Source organism: Elgaria multicarinata, chromosome 2 (genome assembly GCF_023053635.1).
Source record: "Elgaria multicarinata webbii isolate HBS135686 ecotype San Diego chromosome 2, rElgMul1.1.pri, whole genome shotgun sequence".
Taxonomy (NCBI): domain Eukaryota; kingdom Metazoa; phylum Chordata; class Lepidosauria; order Squamata; family Anguidae; genus Elgaria; species Elgaria multicarinata.
In genome coordinates, this window is record NC_086172.1 from 155151248 (window position 1) to 155174703 (window position 23456).

Below are 23456 nucleotides of genomic sequence, written 5' to 3' on the forward strand. Positions count from 1 at the left end.
GGAAGTGTAGTTATAGTAGTGAGACCACAAAAGTTCAGACAATTTTACCGCCTGCTTCATTAAAACCCATTTCATTTCAGCGGTTTGCAGCCTGGCAATAAAAATGCACCTTCACGTTGTAAATATACACACATGTACATAGATCAGACCATGAATCAATTGCTCGAATAGAGAAAGAAAACAATTTTTTTTAAAAAAAAGACTCTTTGTAGATTAGATCTGTCGTATCCATTGCAAAGCTTGTAGGAGATTTTCTTCTTAAATGCTTCAGCACTACAATATTTTGAACTGCTAAATCCCACAGGGGGGAAAACATAACCCTGTGGTAGACCACATGCTGTGCATGCAAAATGTCTCAGGTTTGATCCCTGGCATCTCCAAGTACGTTTGCAGCTTCATCTTGACGACGGCGCTTTTGCACCATAAACCCCCAAACCCCTGCTTTTGCGCTCCTTCACGTTACCACACGCAAAGCAGCAAACACAAGGGGTTGCATGCGAGGAGGAGTGTCTCCTCGGATCGCTGGGTTTCCCCCCCTTTACTTTGGAGGAGGCACTGAGCCCGTGGATGGGGCACCTGCGCCTCCTTGCATCCCTGTTTGTTTACTTTTTGGGGGCTTCTCCCATGCTGGAGAAGCACTGAGGTGGGCCAGCGGACATTCAGCCCACTGGCCCACCCCTTCCCCCTTGTCTGGGCAGATGGCAACCAATCAGGGTTCACCATCTGCCCAGACACGCCTCCAAAGTAGCTTCAAGAGAAAAAAGTCAGGGTAAGTGCCCGACTTTTTTAAAGCAGAGCTTGGGGGGGAGGGGGCTGGTTTGCCACTGGATGGCTTCGGGATGGCGGCTGCGTCATATAGATGACCAGCCACCACTCCGGATCCACCCCGGGGCAAATCCCTCATCAAGACAAGCCCAGAGAAAGATGCTGGTTGAAATACTGGAGTGCCAGTGCCAGACAGTGAGCACAATATCGAGCTAGATAGACCAATGGTCTGACTCAGTATAAAACAACTTCTCATGTGTTAGACTACAGCAGCATCACTAACCAGCATGGCCAATGGCTATTTTAAATTGTAGTCCGACACATCTGGAAGGCACCAGGTTGGGGTGGCTGTTCTGCACTGATAATCCAATCTGAAAATAAGCCATGGTGGACTAGTTGTTCACTCGCTAATCCACATTATTCCTGACATACAACAGATCAACATACAACTGAATACATACAAAACCAATGCAGACTGCATATGAACAACATGTACATCCTTATGTGAAGCCCCATTGCCTCTTTAATCTTTTGGCAAGTCTCCTTCACATATTTATTGCTTTATTACATTTCTATACTGCCCAATAGCTGAAGCTCTCTGGGCAGTTCACAACAATATAACATATAGTGCGTAAAGAACACATTTACATATTAGGCCAATTCAGAAGACACCTTAAACCATGGCTTTTACCATGGCAAATAAAGCCGTGGTTTAAGGTGTCTTCTGAACAAGGTTATTGATTCCGAGACAGCTTCTTATAAATGCCATCCCAATTCATTTTTATGGGAATGTTAATCAGATATTTGTTAATCAGACATTTGTTAATTGTATATTTGTTCAGACATATTTTGCCCTCATTTGAAGACATCCTAGCAGCCCAGAACCAAAAGAGGGAGCAACATCAATGCTAATATCAGTAACACAATTGTAGGAAGGTGAGAGTTAGGGTTAGGATCTATGCTATTATGTTCTGTTCATTTTCTCTCACTCTTGGTACATCTGTTGATATCAATTCAACATAGACATTACTGAGTACTCCAGAGAACTGCACTTTGCTCATTTTTCTGAGAGCTGATAAACTGCATTTGATACTGTGGTTTTCATTCTCTACAACTACCTTAAATTCTATAATAAATACAGAAGGTGGTGATGCCTGCTCCAGCCACAATGGATGGGATGCATAGTTGGAGTCATAGTAGGCCTATTCATATCAATGGGGCATGTTAGCCATGACTAACTGAGGTCCCATTGATTTCAATAGGTCTAATCAAATTATTCATTTATTTTATTCCTTGCCTTTCTACCAAAATGGCATTCATAGTGGCTTATGACTAAGCCTGGATCCAGCCCCATATCAGCATCTATTTTAAAACAACTTGAGGGCCCTTGAGCATTCTAGGCAAACATTGAAATTTGAAGGTTTTTTTAGAAAAACCCTCTGAAGCAGGAGTCCCCAACATTTTGGAATCTGTGGGAACCTTTGGGAATTTGAGATACTGCTATGGGCACCACCACAAAATACCTAATCAGTGGATCACCACTTTGGCAACTACCTGTCACATGTTATTCAGGGAAAAAAAGTTTGATTCATGTCTATTGGCCATCACAATATCTCTTTAATGAGGGATTGCCTAATTCAGCTCAATGCTTGAAGTGCAATACAGCTAATGCATCTTTTAAACGTATGATTTGGAAATGTCCAGTAGTTGCTTCTTTTTGCAAGGAGGTTATTACACAGAAAAGTTTTAGACTGGAATGGTCTTCAATATTCACTGATGTATGGGCCCTTTTAAATTATTTACTTGTTCCAAGGAAATTAACACATGGGTCAGTGTAAATGGATTCTCTGCACTCTTTTGACTGTTGAAAGCTTGATATTATAACACTGGAAGGATGAACGCTCACCTCCTATAATGCAATAGATTGACCTTACAATGTTTTCAATATTTGAAAGGCTGGCAGGTAGATGCCGCCTTCAAATGGATACCTATTTGGATGCTTGGTGCACTTTTATCGAAGCCCATGTATAATTGCTAGAAACCTGTATGAATTTCTTTAATATATATATATTTAAAAGGAATCAGATGCCTGCAGGCACCATGTTGGGGACCCATTCACGGTATCACTGAAGGCACCCATGGGCACCATGGCACCCATGGGCACCATGGCATCCATGGGCACTGTGTTGGGGACCACTTCTCTAAGGGGCCTGATTTCCCCACTATCACTACCCCAACGTTGAGAGCCAGGGAGAGCATTTCTTGGGAGCATTTTTCCTGCTTCCCTTAGATACCTTCCTAAACTGAAGAAGATGCGGCTAGACTGGTGTCCTCATTTTCTGCCTCGGACTGTGTGGGTTGAACGACAACAGGGATGGGCAGAACGTAGCTAGGATCTACTGGTAAATCTCTGGGTGATTTGCAGGAGATCATCAAGAGTTTCAGGCAACATTAACGACAACAGCAAAATTACTTCATCTACCTAAATTAGGCTACTGAAACGAGAGTTTGGAGGTAACCTTTTGTGTGAAAGGCCTGTGAGCTCCATCAGTTTTGATACTGAAAACCGTCTCTTTTACAACTGGCTCTGGCTGGTGGATCTTAGGCTTCTAGTAAAAAATGAAAGCAGATCCAACAAGCCTAAATTCTGCTCACCCCTGAACCACAACACCCATGACGGCCATTAGAAAATGCCAATGTCTCCTTCAGTTTAGAAATAAACCCAGTTTCTGCCTTTAAGGAGTCGCTGAAGTGGCTACAGCTGCCCCGTCTTTACCCCCAAAAGGTAAGCTTCCCCACCCCACCCCTTGGAGATCAAACCAAAACGGTGACTGTTTGTGTGTGCGCCCACACAGGCAGAATCCTAGCAGTGTGCCGCCACCTGCCCAGATTCTGCCGTGGAAATCGAGCACATGAAATTCACCTATGCACACACCCCTACTCAATTCTCTCATGACACCTCTACTTTAAAACTTTTCCATCACCACAGCCACCGGAAATTCCAGATAAAGATATACCTATTGTTGTGATGACAGTTCCAGCGAAGAAAAAGGCACTTCCAAGGTCCCAGTGGCTGCTGCTGTTAGAAGGGTCTCCAACAGGATTGACTCCTGCATTGGTGGCATTAATGACTCGCTGAAAAGAAATCGATAAGTCACATTAGCCAGCAAAATACCTTATTCTCAAATGATGCACAGCTGGAAACAGGCCTCCATGGAAACGTAGGAAGGCTGGGAGCTGCCTTATATCAGGTCAGGTGAATTGTACATCTGGCATAGTACTGTCTTCTCTCTGGGGTCTCAGGCAAAGGACTTCTCCATCACCTGCTACCTGATCCATTTAACAGGAGATGCCAGGATGGGTAGCTTAAAGGTCCTTGCCAGGGTAAGCCTCTGGAGTGACCGCATAAGCTTTCAGGTTAACCTTTTGGATGGTTACTGCAGTTCCTTGCCTTCCTCAACATTAGTTACCTATAGAGGAACCTCAGGTCCCTTTTCATCTTTTCTGCTGCGATATATGTATATGTTTCAGTATGTACATATATCAGCCCAGGTTTGGCAAGATCCATTAATTCGTTTAGACAGGGCAGGGTCTTTCATTGTTTGTAATTGCCAGGAACTTGGCCTGTAAAATGTGTCTGAATATATAAGCTTTTTTACCTCCTTGTTACCTAGTTAACCATTTTTATATACTGGACCACTGATTAAGACTTTGTGTCAAAACAGGTTTGGTTTTGGTTTTACTTGTTACTAGTTAATTTATTTATTTTTACATTTCTATACCGCCCCATAGCCAAAGCACTCTGGGAGGGTTAGAAAGATTAAAAACATTGAACATTTAAAAACAAATATTCAAAATTTAAAAAACATAAAAAGCATAAAAACAGACTATATACCAACTATCCAGGGGTCAGTTAAAAAATTCAACATATGCTGTTAAATGCCTGGGAGAAGATAAAAGTTGTGACCTGGCACCAAAAAGATAACAATGTTGGCGTCAGGCGAGCCTTGTCGTGGAGATCGTTCCATAGTTGGGGGCCAACACTGAAAAGGCCCTCTCCATTGTTGCCATCCTCCGAGGCAGGAGGTCCTTAGATATTGAGCATAGTGTACGGGTAGGTTCTTGTCAGGAGAGCAGTTCCATCAGGTATTGTAGTCCCAAGCCATGAAATGCTTTATAGGTTAAAACCAGCACCTTGAATTGGGCTCGGAAACATACAGGCAGCCAATGCAACCAGGCCAGAGTTGGTCCTATATGTTTGAACGTTCTGATTCCGGTTATCAATCTAGCTACTGCATTTTGCACAAGTTGCAGCTTCCGAACTATCTTTAAAGGCAGCCCCGCACAGAACACATTGCAGTAATCTAACTTGGAGGTTACCAGAGCATAGACAACTGAAGCCAGGTTATCCCTGGGCAAATAGGGGCATAGCTAGGCAACCTACTGAAGTTGGTAGAAGGCATTCCATGCCACTGAGGTCACCTGAGCTTCAAGTGACAGAGATGGTTTTAGGAGAACTCCCAAGCTACAAACCTGCTCCTTCAAGGGGAGTGCAACCCCAACCAAAACAGGTTGAACACCCCCTATCCAGTCAGAAGAACTACCCACTAACAGAATCTCAGTCTTGTCTGGATTGAGTTTCAGTTTATTAGCCCTCATCCAGTCCATTGTCAGCACATCCACAGCCTCACCTGATAAAGATGAGAAGGAGAAATAGAGCTATGTGTCATCAGCCTACTGATCACAATGAACTCCAAAACTCTGGATGACCACACCCAACAGTTTCATGTGGATGTTGAACAACATGGGGGACAAGACTGACCCCCTGCGGGACCCCATACTGGAGAATCCACAGGGCTGAGCAATGTCCCCCCTTCCAGAGCCAACCTGCCAAGTAGGAGTGCAACCACTGCAATGCAGTACCTCTCATTCCCAATTCAGACAGTTGTCCCAGAAGGATACCATGGTTGATGGTATCGAAAGCCGCTGAGAGTATATTTCTGGTATTGTAGGACATTACAGCATAATAATATTGTACTTCCCTCTGTTGTATTAATATATGTTTTTAGCTTGCACAGATATTCTTGTATATATTCTTTATTATCACAACTTTGTCCATTCCAGTTGTTGTACTGCCATACTGTTCAAGCTTCGGATGCATTTCCTGTTTTGTTTGGGATTCAACCTCATAACTGCTACATGCAATGCATGTGTTCTTCTACCACTGAGCTTTGCCTCTTCCCTAAGTTCCTTGCTATCCTAACAGCAATTAGGAACTGCACGGCATATTGACTACAACGGTCACATATCTGCACGTTGTTTGTATCTAACATCACCAAGATCACAAAAGATTATACAGCACCTCTCAAGTGTCCCAAGCACTTCATATGTATTTAGCTAATTTAGCGTATTTATATGCTGCTTGTCTACAGTAAACTGTACCCAAAGAGGCTCACAATAAACATTAACGTCAGACGACCACATTTGAAAGCAGAAAAAAGAAATCGGCTTCTCACAAAGCCTATTAATAAAAACATTCAAACATAAAAGTAATTCAATATATGTAAAAGAAATTCAGTATTACAATTAAACAAGTGCTGAGCAAAACCAAAATTAACAGGCCCAATATATTAACGAAGGTAATCCACATTACTAATGCTGGTCTTACTGTACTCAAGGGTCCACAGCAGCCTTGCTAAATAATTTTTAGAGGCAGTAGGGAGTTCTCACCAGGCTAGATGTCTCACAGCTGGCTCCCTCGTCTTCCTCTAGAGGAGACTGGCAGAAGTAAAAGGGGAAAAGCTGGGAGCAGAAATGATGCCAAGACCTCTCAGAGGCACAGAATCTCTTTCATCCCGAGGGCTGAATTCAATTTCAGAGAATTTCTCGGAGGCTGTATTTGGGGGATGGGACTGTGTGTTCTTGGCCTACCCTTTTTGCCTTTGGTGTGTTTTTGTCTTTGGCCAAAAGGGGTGAGCCAAAACATATTCCACAGCATGTTATAGCTTAAAGCTCTTACTAAGGCTTAGTTACCAGTAACTAAGCCTTAGGAGAGAGATTTCAACCTTTCAGAATGGAGGGGAAATTGCACAAAAGCTGGAAAACCACCAAAGTGTCAATGCTTGGGAGAAAGGAAATGAGGTGGGCTCATCTACACCAAGCAGGATATTGCACTATGAATGCAGTACATAAAAGGCAGGAGCCACACTAATGGTACTGAAGTGCACTGACAACTGTTGGGGCCCATTGACACACACCATATACCGCTTTCATACTGTTATATCCTTCTTGGTGTAGATGTCTCATGGGCCCCAACACTTGTCAGTGCTCTTCAGTACCACTATAAAGCAGTGTGTAGATTTTGCACTGCACTTCAATACCACTATAAAGCAGTAGTGTAGCTCCTGCCTTTTTTATACTGCTTTCATAGTGCAATATCCTGCTTGGTGTAGATGAGCCCCCCGAGGGTGGGGTTTGGGACCCGGGCCTGAGGATCTCCATCCCTGCAATAAAACAGCCCTGTAAAACAGGCCAGTATTATTAGTAGTACGTGGGCCATGGGTAAAGCACTTACCCGTGTAAGCATTCAGTACAGGTCTCATCATGTTGAAATGCACTTTCCATGTGGATCTGCCCATTCACTCATAGCCTTAGCATCCTAGGAATCTGTGGCCTGGCTGAGTGCACTGCTGGCTCACAAAGACTGTTTGCAAGAGGGCTGTCTAGGATGACCCAATGGAAAGGAGGACAGGGCGCCTGTATCTTTAACAGTTGTAATGAAAAGGGGATTTCAGCACGTGTCACTGGTATGCACGCAGCCCCTGGTGAAATTCCCTCTTCATCGCAACAGTTAAAGCTGCAGGAGCCTATTTTAAGATAAAGAACCATCAGAAAAGATAGCAGGAGCTATGAAGTTGCCGATCAACAGTTAGCCACTTAAATAGCAGACTGAGCAGGCACACAGGTCACCTATTCACAGACTCCACCACTATAGTATATGTTGTATTTCTATTTCAATTACAGTCATTATATCTATACCGAAAAACCAGCATATTATTATTATTATTATTATTATTATTATTATTATTATTATTATTAATTATTTATTTATTTATATAGCACCATCAATGTACATGGTGCTGTACAGAGTAAAACAGTAAATAGCAAGACCCTGCCGCATAGGCTTACAATCTAATAAAATCATAGTAAAACAATAAGGAGGGGAAGAGAAAGCAAACAGGCACAGGGTAGGGTAAGCAGGCACAGGGTAGGGTAAAACTAACAGTATAAAGTCCGCACAACATCATTTCACACACTTTATTCTTCTTTTTTTGGTGATGCATTTCTACTTTTTTGGCAATGCCCGAGTGGCCACCCAAGAGAGAAGATGATCCTTTAAGTATCCTGGTCCCAAATAATAATTTACAAAATAATTCATATCTAAATGATTTAATCTTCCTAAAATCTAGATTAATTTAAACAGGAGAAAGGGGAAGATGGGAAGGAAAGACATGTAAGTCTGTGGCTGATTTGTAGGGAAAGGGGGCGAGACGTATCAATCTAGCATTTCCATCCAGATCTCGCAGAGAGCGTTTGTTTATTTACTCCAAAGACTGTAAATCAGCTTAATTGACTGCTAGATGAGCCAGACAGGCCACGACACGCTGCCACCTCAACCGGTATTACTTATGCTGGAGGACACGCCGTCTTCCCTTGCAGAAGCAGCACAGCATGTAGCTTGACCCCTGATGCTAGAACCACATCCAGCGTCACACAGCCTAACATGTTTGCTTAGCCAAAGGTGTACGATGACCCTTCGGGAATGTGCTGCTGTGTGTAGCAGCACCACAGCGATTGGTTGCTTTGGGCATTTGTCTTGCGACATGACTACAGCCGCTCAGTATTTACTTTTTCTTTATGAATTCAGAGCTGCTTCATTTCTATCTCTAAGGAACAACTCTGTTTGAGGTTTTTTTTTTACTCTTCAAAAAACAAAAAAGGGGGGAATGCAGATGGGGGAGGAAGTTACCTCAGAATCAGAATCTACCAACTTAAATCATTGGTTCATCTAGCTCAGTATTGTCTACCTTTTTCAGACTGAGAATTGAATTCCAATCTGAGAAGGGTCTCAGTGGCTGCATTCCATCTGAGGGAAGGGCTGAAAGCAAAGTGGCTGCAACCAAAGACAAGAGTGGGTGGAGCTCAAAATTTATTATTTATTTATTTGTGGCATTTGTATACAGCTGAATATAACGAAATCTCTCGGCGGTACACAATATTAAAGTGGGAAAATGTGGTTATTATCGACCACTTAAGCCCACTTAGAAGTAATCAGGACAAGGTTTCTGCATGTCTTCTCAGAAACAGAACAGGGGCCAAATCACTCAGCAGCATTTTCAAAGAGCGTCCCAAATACATATATAAAAATTAATGAATACCTAAAAAAATACCATACCACTGCATGTCTACTCGTAGATAAGCATGACCAGCATGTCTACTCAAAAGTAAGCAGGACAAGGCTCAGAAGTAAGCAGGGCTGAATCACTCAGCAGCTTCCTCCCACTCTCAACTGCATAGAAAAGTTTTTATCTCTGATTAGCAGCTGATTAGAGATGAGAGCTTTTCCATGCTGAGAGAGAGGGCAGGGCCTAGGGAAGGAGCTGGTGTGCTGGATGTGGGCTGTATCCAGCATATGGCATGGAGGTTACCCATCCCTGGCAGAGGCTCTGTAAGGGTTTAGACATGAGTCTTTCCCAGCTTGCCCTGAAGATGCTGAGGATTGAACCTCAGACCTTCTGCATGTAAATCATGTGTTCTACCATTGAGCTATGGCCCTCCCAAAGTTAAGACCTCTCCACTCCATATAATTCTCAGTCCTCTGCATTCACCCCAGTTCCTGCCTCCCAACAGAAACTTCCTTCCACTCAATAATCAAAGTCCCAATTAAATCCCTCTGTATTGGCATAAAAAACACAGAAAACCTGAAATTGATTATTAATATTTTAGAAGAGCCAAATATTTTTAAAGCAGACAATATAAAGCATGGGAGCTACATATCTTTGAAGTGTGCATGAATTCAGTCACTTTTCATGCATTGGTTCTAGTGCAGAATTCTAGAACCTTCTAGAATGTATCTGGAAGATAAAGATGCTGTTTTCCTTTTATGCAATGACTACTGCTGAAGGCAGACAATGGAACAAGATTCCAAACATTGAAGGGTTCCATATTTATTCTACACTTTTTTCATTCTTTGGTAAATCACCACTTTCCCTGCTTTGGGGAGACTGCCATACATCCATTTAAGTTCCCATCTTATTCTCTGGAGCCACTGTCTTCATTAAAAATAAATTAGCCTCTAGCCACACTCTGTAAGAACATCTGTTAAAGAGTGAATGAACGGTAAATAGGAACATAGATCTCCAGAAATCTTGGACAATGGTTGTCAGGTGACATATTCAACAGAGAAAGTGAGTTTCCCTCGTGGCTAATTAATTCCCCACATTACTACCGTTGATGTGAAAACAAGAAAACAGGCAGTGATATTAAATTCCTGCACAATTTTACTAGATTATTCTATTTGGCTATCATTCTGTAACATTTGCAAGAGCATTTGACCATCCAGAGAACCTGTTATTAATGGGTATAAAGATGGTCTTGGAATGACACACAATGGAGTTGAATAGCAAAACCAACCTGTTGGTACACTAAGGCCTCAGGTAGACCTAGGGGTCTAGCAGGACGGAGGGGTGAAGATCTCACGATATTTTTATCGCAAGATCTCCCCCTCTGTTTACACATGGCGCGTGATGACGTCAAAAGGCAAGGACGTCGCGGCCACCATTTTTAATTTTTCTTAAAGAAGAACACACAAACACTGGTGCTCAGAAAGGTAGGGTTTTCTTAAATTTAAACTTAATTTCCCCGCTCCCCCCACCCAACCCCCAATGGGCGCAGAACTCCTGAGGAGCTCTGTGCCCCATGTGTGGGTCCTGGCTCCTTGCGAGGAACCAGGGCAACCTGCAATGCCCGCCCACACGTTCCACGATCTCGGGATTATCCCAAGACCATGGGAAAGGCGGCCCTAAAGTGTAGGGCGAGATCCCAGGGCAAGGGAGGGATCACCCCTCCCTGATCACAGGAACCCCTGTGCATCATGTGGACGCACAGGGACGATCCCGGGGATTGCCCTGGGATTTCGCCCCGTCTAGCTAAGACCTAAGATCTTCTTTCGAAGCTCTTCCCTGGGCTCTCCTGACATCTGAAGTGAGACGGCATATGTCTAGGCCCTCACTCAGCAAGGGCCCACTTTCAAAAAGCCCCCTAGACTTGCTCCTCCTCTTCACCATCACAACCTGCTTGTCTGTTTACCTCTTGCTCTGGTTCAGACAACAATGGTAGTGAGAAGGAGAAGCCACTGTTTACTTGCTCACTGGCTCTCTGCCTGTCAAGCAAGTGAATGGCAGCTATTATGAGAGAGAGGATGAGGAGCAACAGCAACTAGTGATAATGGTAGTGAGAAGGCAGACTCACTGAGGAACAGCATCCTGAGGTGATTCTCTCTTTTTGAGGGTTCGCTCAGGAATAGGGCCCAATGAGGGTTTCTTGCTTAATGGTCCTCAAAAATCCAGAGCTAGCACTGGTTGAGTGCCAATCAAGGAGAGGGCCTTTTTGGTTGTAGCACCCTGCATATGAAGCTCTCTCCCCAAGGAGATTCACCTGATGTCTATGCTAATGTTTTCCAGGTGCCACACAGAGGAAGGTTTATTTTCCTAGGCTTTTAGTATTTTTTTTATTATTTCTGCTGTGATTGTTTATAGTTCTGCCATTTATTGATTTAGTAGTACCGTAGTAGTATTTTATTTTATTTTTTAAAAAAAATAGGCCAAAGGTGCAATAACATTTTATATGAGCCATAAAATCACAATTTCATTAATTCGACACAATTTAAAACCACGAATATCAAAAATGTCAAAAACAGGCAACAATACTACCAACAGTAAATAAACCATTTCAAAACAGTCAAAGCCGGCACAAAAGCAAATTCGAAGGTAATAAGCCAGTAGTGTAATCAGCAAAGTACAGTTCCAGAGTTGAGACAAAGTCTCCAGAGCACCCTTTCCCAACCTCAGTTCCCCAGATGTTTTTGGCCTACAGCTCCCATCATCCCTGACTAATGGCCATATGGCTAGAGATTATGGGAGTTGTAGTCCAACAATACTTGGGAAGCCACCATTGGGAAAGATTGCTCTTGGGAAAGCTATCCTGCAAAGATGCAAACCGCTTGGTAATTTTAAGCAGTGGAGGCAAAATATTAGATCCAAGGCATTTTTGTCGTTATAAATCCAAATGTGCACCTTTTGTTGTTATCAAAAGATTAGATGAAGCCTGGGTTGATTCTGGTATAATATGGGGTCTGTATATGTTTGGTGGCAGAATGTCACCCTCTATATTTGTTCAAGTTTCCAACAAGTCCTCGAAAGCAGACTCACGAAGAATGTATTAGCACAGTCTGCCTCCAAGTGACAAAGGCATCGATGACTAACTGCATAGAATATTGTGATATTCTGTTTCATAGAATGAGGAAGGATGCACAGTAATGAGCGATGTTAGAGTAATCTGCAATGGAATGAAATGAGTTCAGATTTCCATAAATCCAACCTGGGCATTTCAGAGCAGATTGGTTTTTCTGGAATCGCACAGATTCTGTGAACTTGTGGACCTTTTTTAAAAAAACTTTCTGGAATGTCACACAAATTTAGCTGAAGGAAAATACATAAAATTGTTTTAAATTTTGTCTATGTAAATTTTATGCTGTATTTTATGCTGTATTATTATGTTGTATTTTATTGTTTTATGAATTGTTGTAAACTGCCCAGACAGCTTTGGCTATTGGGCAGTTTAGAAATGAAATGAATGATGATGATGATGATGAAGAAGAAGAAGAGGCGGCGGATGAAAATGTGCTTTTCTCCCATAGGCTACAGCATGAAAATGCTCATTTTGGGGGGATTTCCACATTTTCGGGGATGCACATTTTCAAAAGTACAAATTTGTGCAAATGCACAATTTCTGCAAATTTGGAAAACTGTAAAAGAACCTATTCTGTCAATGAGCAAACAACAAAAGCAAAGTCTCCTGACAATACAGAAGAGATTTTACAAAATCCACATACCCCTAACAATAACCCAGCACACAATAATAAACCAGTCAGCTAGTTGAATGGGAAACTCTACTGTGTAAACCACGGGACTACGCGAAATAGCAAGCCAGTCAGCCTATCGCGTCATAATTCTAGGATCCAAAATAACACGAGAAATAAGGAAAAATCTATCCCTGATTAAATTACACAGTTTTTGTGGGCAAGCATCCTCCCAAACATAAGATGTCACTTTGTTAAAGTATCTGTGAGAATAATTTGGGAGGTTTCACATTTTTCATGTAGGAAATGCATAATGTGTGAAGTACAGCAACTTTAGCCACCGAGAAGGCCCTGTCTCCCTTGTTGCCAACCTCTGGGCCTCCCTCAGAGGAAGGCATTAGACTACAGCTAGGTTCATGCTGGGAGTGGTGCTCCATCAGGTACTGCAGTCTTGAGCTGTGAGCACAGAGATGACCGAGCAAGTCCATTGTTGTATTTCTCAAAAAACCTCCTGCTTTCTTGGGAGACAATAATGAGGGCTACTAAGTAATCCACAAAGCTTTATTTAAGCAATAAACATCTCTTCCCACCTGAAGAGAGTCTAATCTCTTGGAACTTTCCCCTAGGCAAACTAAGCGAGACAATTGTCCTTTCAAGAAGAATGGAAAGCCTTTTCCCAAGACGTGCTAACTTCAGAGACACTAGTTCTGGGGTGGCTTCGGACACAACGCGAGCCAGGCCGACTTTCTCTCACCTTTTGCTCCACCCATTTTAGTCTGCAGCATACTCTAGGATCAGCTAACGGGGCGGTGCTCTCTCCTTCTGAAGAATGTTGGCTTCCACTGACTGTGTATTATTTGCCCTTGACGAGATAAGCTCTGGAGAGAGTTCACCACCAGCTGGTGAAGAACCCGTGAGAGCATTCTCCCCCACTGGTACAGGCTGACCTTTGTCTGGGGCTGACTCCTCTACTTCAGAGTCTGATTCTAATTGATTACCTGAAACATCTTCTTCCAAACCAGGGGGAGCAGGGCTAGACATGACATCCATAGTGGGAGTAATCTTACTACCTGGTGAGTTGATTGTCTTTCTCAGGCCAAATTTTCCTATACTAAAAATGTTCCTGCCACATTGGATCTGTAATATGATTAAAAGGAATCTTATATTACCATTCTGAGGATCATGAGCCAAGTAATCAAGAAGCCCTGCAAGTAAGTTTCAGACTGATAAGAAATGCTCTTGCCTTGGTGTAGCTTTGAATGCATCTATGACAGCTCAGTCCGCACACGCACACACACGGTTATTCTAAGCACACTTTTTCACAGCCAGGTCAGCAGTTGGTGCAATGCAGTAAGTCGCTTTGCCAACTGCAAGGAGACATCACTATTTTAAAAAAAATCCACATGGAAGCACGATAGCAAAGTGCTTAACTCTTTCCCAATGGCACTCCAAAATACCATTCCGCATTCTCGCCCTACGCTTGATTTCTTTAGAACCACAGGCTTGGGGCCAGTTTGTGTTCAAAATACATGTATCTGTGAGATGCATTTACTGATTTTCCAGCATCTAAGCAAAAAACAAATAAAAATTTTCCTTTGCTGACAAATATCCATTCCAATACTGTGTGCTTTTTGGCTGTAAGCCATTCTGATACGATAAGCGACTAAACCTATTTAATTTGCTTTTCAGAAACGATTCCCATTTGAGTCAAAAGAACGCCTAAGGACAAAAGTGAATTCCCCTGAGCCAATGCTTGCTCAGGATACCTGGCTTGTACAATGACATTGCCTTTCTGTTCATTAGGTCAGTGATCCTCCATTAGCCCACTGAGGTTAAAGGACGGGATGAAATGCTCAATGCCTGGCAAAAAGCAGAATCACAGTTTACAGTTCAGGCTGCAGCAATGCATGGCAAAACACACATAGTTATGCTCAGGAGGGGGGGAAAAGTCTTTGATATTCATGTGGAGGAGGCAGCCTTCCCCAACCTGGTCTTCTCTAAATGTTTTAGACTACAATTCCCATTAGCCCCAGCTATCACAGCCAGTGATGCTGGGAGTTGTACTACAAAACATCTGTAGTTAGGGGTAGACAAATCTATTTGTTTCACTTTCTCTAACATTTACTTTTTTCCAAGCAGAGCTTTGTTCCATCTTGTTTCTGGATCAGTTTGCATTTTTTTAAAAAGTCTGCACCAAAATTCTTATGCAAAACCTCCGACACTTTTGCACACACTTTCCCCTAATGTATGCATTTTTGAAAACACTATTTCTTAAAAGATGACTTTTACTTTGCATTTCCCCCTAATGGGCACATTTTTGTACATAATCTTTGATCAGAGAACTGCATCACAACGTTTGGAAAAGTGCAACAACTGAAGGATAATCACGCTCCACTTTGCTTATTAATTCAGGAAGTGTGAATTAATTAAAGTTTTTGGTATTGAAATATGAACCAAAAACTTGTCCCCCCCGTCCCCCCCGTCTGCAGGGCACAAGGACAGTGAAGGTAAAACAACAGTCTTCAGTCTTTTCAGGCTCAGAACTTGGTTTTAACCCCAACCTGCAACATGGAACACATGTTTTAAGTTTTTATTGTATAGATATATCCATCTTTCTACACTTCCCTACTATTACTGTTTTTACTTTGGAGTTTTATACATAATGTTATGATGACCTTTTAATTATTGTAACTTGTGAGCTGCTTGGATAAGGAAAGACGGGATATAAACTATATGGGATAATTATACAGGACACGAAATTATATGGGATAATTTAATGGAACGTTACATTTGGTTTTTCCTGCCCACCAAAAAGATTTACATTTCTGTCCAGCAGAAACAGCTGGGAGAGAACCAAAGGAGAGATATAAAGAAGTTTCATTTTCTCAGCATAGAAATGAAATGTGTAACACAGAAGCCCTCAGGCAAAATTCTGTTGGTTGGGGGGAAAAATGCCTATCGTTTTCATTACACCCTGCACCTCACCACAGAATCTTCACTAAAGTTACCAACTATGAAACTCACCCAAGAGCCTTGCACCAATCGTAATCTCTCATCCCAACCAGATTCCAGTGAAGGGGGTATTTTTACCTTGAAGTGCTATAGCAAAATACCCCCTTCGCTGGAATCTGGTTGGGATGAGAGATTATAATTACTGGGGTGGGCAAAGTGTAGCCTCCAGATGTTTTGGCCTACAACTCCCATCATCCTTCACCATTGGCTATGCTGATTAGGCCTAATGGGAGTTGTGGGCCAAAATATCTGGAGGACTACAAATTGCCCACTCCTGGTCTAGTGCAACCCAGAAGCTGTGCTACACACACACACACACACACACACACACACGTATGCACACAGACACACAGGTTACCAATCCAATGAGGCGGTGCACTGACCATTCCAATGCATTCTGCAGTTTTGGTATTAAGTCAGTGGCAGAAAACACAGCAGTTTCATCCATCCTTACTGAAAAGAGATGGACATTTGCAAAGAAGGTCATCAACTCATATTGCTAACGTAAGATTGGCAACTTGCTGTTTTTAACCAGTGCAGCCAGTTTTGAAGCATCTGGGCCAGCTGCTACTCTGCTTTATGCAAGTTTAGCACTGCAATGAATATTGACAAATATTCAGAATGCCCGGTTTCACCATTGAAAGTTTGAACGTGAAATTTTACCTCACTCTTTGAAGAGTGAACACTTTAAACACTGGCACCTCTTGACTGATGTTCATCAAATACTACAGACTAACTGAATGTCATATATCAAATGTCATCAAATATTAAGTAATATTTCATCTCTGAAATACTATTACATGCCAACTATCAAAGATTATTCAATACAACATATCATTAAGGTCAACTATCAACCCACTGTTCAATATCAACTATCACATATCAAATACTGAAATCAAATATCACTGGATATCAAATGCAGACTATCAAGTATTTACGCACTGAGGGAATATTGGGGGAGTATTTTGCCCAAAGGATGACCTGGAGGTACATAAGACATTTCTGCTGTTGAAGCCAAGCAACTCCGGCTCCCCTGGATGAGAGACCTCTTAGTACCATATGGAAACTGCTTCGAGACCGTTGAAGGAACAGAGGGATATAAGAGCGATAAATAAAACACTCTTCCCCATCCTGATGCCCTCCAAATGTGTTGGAATGCAACTCCGTTAATTCCCAGTCAGCATGGCCACTGATGAACACTGAAATCAAAACACATATTTGCCATCAAAATTCACAGAGGAGAAATTCTGATGGGATTATTTAGTAGAAAGGCAATTAGCAGAGAGAGAGAAAAACAAAAAGGCAAAACAGAATGAGTGTTTACCAAGTCCCAGATGCTATCTTAGGAAAAAAAGAGACCACACCTTTCTTTGGGGAAGAAAGGTAAAATAGGGTTCCTCACAAATGTTCTTCCATATACAATGCAGATACAGCGTAGAGTTTCAGAAAAGGTTTGTTCAGTTAAGTTTATGTTCCATTATACAGGCAGAAGCAAGGGAGCAAACACACATGGAGGAAGTCAGTTGGTGGGGGAGGAAGGGGAGGATCAAAAGGAAGTAATTACAGGACACCACACTGACCCTGTTCAGATGATATGCTAGCCATGGTGGTTAAGCCTTTTGAGCTAAACATTATGGGCTTTGCTAGACCTACCAGGTGTTCCGTCGTTGAGGAGCGGTGAAAGCGGATTTTCCCATTCAGCCGTGACGCCTCATGCTCCACATCTGCCTTCGATTTGTGGCGGAAGTTTGCGCCGGTTGTGCTGCTGCCGCCGCGAGCACGGTTGCACAGCCACACCGGCCTGATTGCCGCGGCTTTTTTTTTCGCTTGCTGCATGGTTTGCGCACGTCCGAAAGACCGCAAACTTGCGCAGCCGGCAGCGATGCCGCCGCCGGCAGCGGCGGCAGTGCCAGTGCCAGCTGAAGTGCTGCTGGTGCTGTTGAGGGTCAACACTGATGCGCTCACTTCCTGATGGGGGTCGTGGCGGGTGTCATATGACCCGAGGTGAATCGTCTGCATGGGCACTCTGTGCCTACATCTCCCATCATGCCTCTGAGGTGTCGGCAGCGATGACCGCCTCTGTGCCCTGTGCCCCATCCCAAGGAGCCAACCCACATCTGGCCGTAGCCATGGCAGCAGCCCACAAACAGCTCTGCCCTCTGCCAGCCTGGTACCCACACTAACAGGCAGCGTACAGCACCGCCATTATGTGGCCACTGTAGCTGCCCACCGCAAGGAGTCACCAGCCACTTTTCCGTTCCTCCGTTCCTGCGCAAACTGTCACTGGGGAAATAAAAAAAAAACCACTAGAACAGGCGCACATCCCCCACCCATCCCCCACACACCCCAGCAGCACACTAGCCACTTTTCCGTTCCTCCGTTCCTGCGCAAACTGTCACTGGGGGAGTAAAAAAAAAAAACCACTAGAACAGGCGCACATCCCCCACCCATCCCCCACACACCCCAGCAGCACACCAGCCACTTTTCCGTTCCTCCGTTCCTGCGCAAACTGTCACTGGGGGAGTAAAAAAAAAAAGCCGCTCCGCTGCGCTGCCCCAGCTGGTGGACTGCGCGCAAATGGCGGAGGCGGCTTGACCGAAGCCGCTGACCACTCCCCCTTAGCACGCCTTTTCCTGCCCAGTGCGGACCACAGTGACCTCACATCCTCCCACACGTACTCCGAATTACCGCGGGACGCCAGGAAAAGGCGCAGTAGAACTCACTTTTTTAAAGTCGGGAGAAAGAGGCTTCACTGCAGGATAACGGCGGATCCTCGTGAACGTCATCTGGAAGCCTCGGCGTGACTGCGGAAGGTAACGTGCGCTAGAGCCTCGTCTAGTAACGCCCTATGGCTTAGAGTGTCGTCTGAACTATTCCTAACCATGGTGGCTACATAACCACAGTTTAAACACTCTCACTAACCTTTTGCCGCAAAAAAAAAAAGATTAGCAGCCTAAACATGGCTTAGTGTGTTGTCTGAACAGGCCCATTGTGGGTTATAGAGATCCTAAGGCTAGCTGTGATCAAAATTGCCATGCATTAACTAACTGCAACATTGTCCCTTTCCAGTAACTTGCAGATGAGGTTGCAATATTCCCAGCAAATTTTAGGAGTAAATTTGTTTTAATTTTGAACCAGCAGCCACAAAAAGACTCTCCAAAATCTGCCTGGGATCACCTTAGTTATGATTCACTTTTTTTCATATCTAATTGCACACACACTTTTTTTTTGACCCAGCGAATACAGATACTTCTTATTTTTAAAAACAAAAACAAACCTCCCCTTTCTTTGATATTCAAGTAAGGGGAAAAGCTTAATTCATAAAACCTTGTTTTCCTGAAACACATCATGCAGAACTGCTCTTTATTCTTACTGCAAATGAAAATGCCAGGATTCAAAGTACCAAAACCAAGCCCTTTGTTTGCCTACAGAACACACACACCACAGGAACAGCAAGAGGGCAGCCCACCTCCTCCCCATTGAAAGGCACGGAGGAATACCAGATTCAAAGGCCACTTATACACTGGACCCCTGCTTAGTCTGACAAAGAACACTTCTGGAAATAGAGCCTCCTATCAACTGGGAACTGTAGCAAGATGAAATGCATTTCAAACAGGCCAGCATACCGCCACCAGATGATAACCGTTTCGACCACTACCCCCTGCGCAGAATTGAGATCGAGGGATTAAGCTAGAGCCCTCCACATATTACCATCCGTTTGTTTCCGTGGGCTTTTTTAAGCCCTGTTTAGAAGTCACCTAAGAAGCTGGTTGCAGATGCAAAAATCACTCACATTTCTAAATCCTCGCTAATTAAGTTATACGCAGGGTTGATGTGGAGATTTGTTCACTCAGGAGCTTATGTGGCCAGAAGTACACTTTTGCTTAGGATTTTATGAACATCATCCATTTCTTTCTTTTTTTCTGCTTTTCTTGGGATTCTTAAAGAATAAAACAATTTCAGCATCTTGACACTAGTAGCTCTCTCTTGTGGATCAATTCTGGATGCTTTCCAGTTTTCTCATACTTTCCTTTACCTATGAATAGGCAGCTGTAAAAATTAACATATTTATTTATTTATTTATTTATATCCCACCTTTCTTCCACAGTGGAACTCAAGGTGGCTACATGGGTTCCCAAGGTGGTCTCCCCTCCAATCACTATCCTTGTGGCCCTCCAGATGTTACTGGACTGCAACTCCCATCAGCCAAAGTCAGCATAGCCAATAGTGAGGAACGATGGAAATTGCAGCCAACATCTGGAGGTCTACATGTTCCTTATCCCTGCCCTAAAGGCCTCTTTACCACCTGAAGATGGAAACATCCTGAAATGGAAGCATATCTTCAAACCATTTTTCTCAACTTTCATCTTAAGAAATGGTTCCCAGGATCCAAAGGGCCCCTCTGCCCTAGCAGACCCTCAGGTCACCTAAAAATGAACCTGTATTTCATGGAAACTATGTTTTCAGAACAAACCAGAAACCAAAATGTCAGCTTTATCCTTGTTTATTTTCACTAACCATAGTTTAAACAAGAGGTGGGGAATCTGTGACCTCCAGATGTTGTTGGACTATACCTGACATCATTCCTGACCATTGGCCATGCTGGGAATCTAACAACTCCTGGAGGCCCACAGGTTCCCCACACCTCGTTTAAACAAACCACCATTTCCTGAGTTTAGACATCATGGAAACTTTGCTTAGTTTAAAATTGAAAGGGGATGCTTTTGATCTCCTCTTCGTGGTCACAAAAGAAAAAAGGAGGGGAAGTACATAAGCCTGAGGGTTGCTGTGGCTCATTCACATAGCAGGAAACCATGGTTTCCGGTTACATCTGAATTAGGCCACAGAGCCATTAGGAAACTTTTTCCCAATGTAACCTTTGTAGTTCTCTCACCTTAATCAATGCCTCCAACTCCTGTTGGGATACACAGTTGTTCTCCTGAAGGAATTCTGCCTTGTCGTTGGCTATTCTGTTCTTCTGGCTGCTTTCTTCCGGCTGCTCCAGGGCACGGAACACAAGGCCCCCAGTGACCAGGTAGGCTACAACCACAAAGAAGATGGCCACTACTGTTTTCCACTTCATGACTGTCTGCAGGCCCTGCGAGGGGGTTTCCATGCTAGCAATCACAGCTGTCCGAGGTGAGGAAATAGAGAGTCGTGGTGCCGGCTGGTGGGTGTTGGTCTTATTCGTCTCAGGCACACAAGCTGGGGGAACTGCTACCGGAACCGACACTAAAATGAAAAACAGAAGGGATATATCAAAACTCCATGCAATACCATAGCACTCTGTGTGTGTGTGTGTGTGCGCGCGTGTGTGTGTGTAATTATTATGGGTTTTCCACTACTTGTATGGCTGAAAGAGCCCATTGTACTTCAAACTTGACCCCCTCTATAACAATCATCCTAGATTTTTGTCTACTAACTGGAAGTTTTATACCTTAGGATCTTCTCCCCTACGTTCCAGTCTCCTCTGAGGGCCATCTGCTGCAGCTGCCTAATGTGAGATTGGCAGCCACACACCAGAGGGCCTTTTCTTTTGCCACCCCTCAGCTGTGGAATGACCTGCTGGTTGATATGTGCCTGCTGACTTCTTTTAATGTCTTTAAGCAGGTATTAAAAGACTGTATAATTCCGGCAGGCCTTCCCTTTTTAGAATCTTATTAGCGACTGTTATATATTGGTTTATGTCATATCATTTTACTGATTGTTTTATCTTGTTTAAATTGTTCTTAGCTTAGTATGCCACCTAGAGTACTTTGAATATAGGTGAGATATAAATTGAATGAATAAACAACAACCACAACAGGTACATAGTAGGAATCAAATAACATATTTTAGATTTTTAAAAGACCTAGCATTTCTCTTTTCCTACAATACCAGATCTTGACATGATGCATTCCTAGTCCCTTCCGTTACTTAGCAAGCATGCAGAGGCACACACTATTTCAACTTTCATTGAAGGAGTGAACTGCTAGCAAGGATTGGACGGTACCTTTCCACACCCATTTTATCAAAGGGCTTATTGCCACAATTGCTCCATTGAGCCCTCAGATGAAACTGATAAGCCTTATGTTGCAAAGAAGACTGTAGATGATAGCTTGCCTTTTCTATGATTGCCCTTGCAAATCCAGTGGAGAGGACACTGGCAAGTAGACAAATAGTGGCAACACCAAGAAAAGGGCCTAGTTCCATCAGATAAGCAATGTGGCTGGTTAACCACTCTGAACAGCCCAACATCAAAACAGGGGTTCTCAAGGTGGCTTGTTCAATAAAAATAAGCCACACTGCATGGTTAAGCCACCTTGGCAGAGTTCAGACAACAAGATAATCCACAATTCAAGGAACACCCCACAGTTCAAAACAACCCACACTCAACCACTGAGCGTGGGTTAACATGATGTGTGAACAGCCCTTGTGTGGAAGAAATTTCACCCTTTCTCTCCTCTCACTGTTTCCCTGATCGAAATTTCACCCTCTGAGAAGATGCAATTAGCCTCACTGCCAGGGCAGGGGATGGGGAGAGACCAGTACCATGACTCACATTGTATTTCACATAGATTAAGAGATGATTCACTCATTAACATTTCGCCAAATAATGATGCAGAGTACCAGCAAAGTGACGCAGTTAATATCAGAGACATGGAATTATGAAGTTGTAGCTCTGAGGCCAAAGCTTCCTAAACTCCTCTTTCTCCACCCTTAAGAGCTACTGTAGTAAAATGGATGAAAATGAGAGATCCATGAGTCATTTCAAGTCCCCATTCTCTCAACCTCAACATGCCCCCTCTAACTAAACAACAGGAACAACAATACTGTTAGGGTATTATAAGAATTGCTGAGCAAACGTATGCAAAAAATCTCTATATAAATGCTAAATACTGTTATTAGTTCTACATCCGTCAGTGCAAGAGCTAAATAACAGCCAATTTTTGGTTTGGGAGGCCCTAGTATCCTGCATATGCTGTTTCTGACTGTTGTTCTGTTTCTCAGAAAGATGGAGACAACATAGATAATGCAACATGGATTAGGGGGGCAATATGGTTGTCTTAAGGAGTTTTGCCACTGACTTCAATGGGAAACAAACTGCATCAAAACCATTTACTAGTTCCCATATCAGTATGTTTCCATACTAGTTCCCATATCTTCCATATCAGTATGTAGGGACTCAGGCTGCTCTGACCTGGAGTTATTACTGATATTCATGTTTGATGAATCAGAAGTGATTCCGGCTCCAGAATTATCTTATTAGTTCAGAACTAGGAGAAAAATGGTGTCAGAAGTCAAAGTTTAATCTGTAGACGTTAAATGATGCTTCCGATAAATGGCGTATTACAATTCCCCGAGGTATGATGTCATCTTTCAGTGAGCCTGGCTCAGTTACTCCCAGTAAAGTGAAGAGATTTAATTTGTTGTTTTTCCTATTGCATTTATGTGCTTGGGCTTTGCATCTTGAAAAAGGAAGAGGTGACGTGAGAGTCACTCTTTATTTAAACGCAGTCTGGTTTGTCTCCCTTTAAAGATTGGTTCCTATTCACATCAC

General features: G+C 43.1%; 1 protein-coding gene across 1 annotated transcript in view; it reads right to left on the minus strand.

The window, feature by feature from the left end:
* Positions 1-23456, minus strand: part of KCNK10 (potassium two pore domain channel subfamily K member 10) — an 80733-nt gene that overhangs the window by 26286 nt on the left and 30991 nt on the right. The window contains exons 2-3 of the mRNA XM_063147626.1: positions 20811-21148; positions 3783-3900 (exon numbers count right to left, since the gene is read on the minus strand). Coding sequence (XP_063003696.1) covers positions 3783-3900; positions 20811-21148 — 456 coding nt within the window. The remainder of the gene's footprint in view (positions 1-3782; positions 3901-20810; positions 21149-23456) is intronic.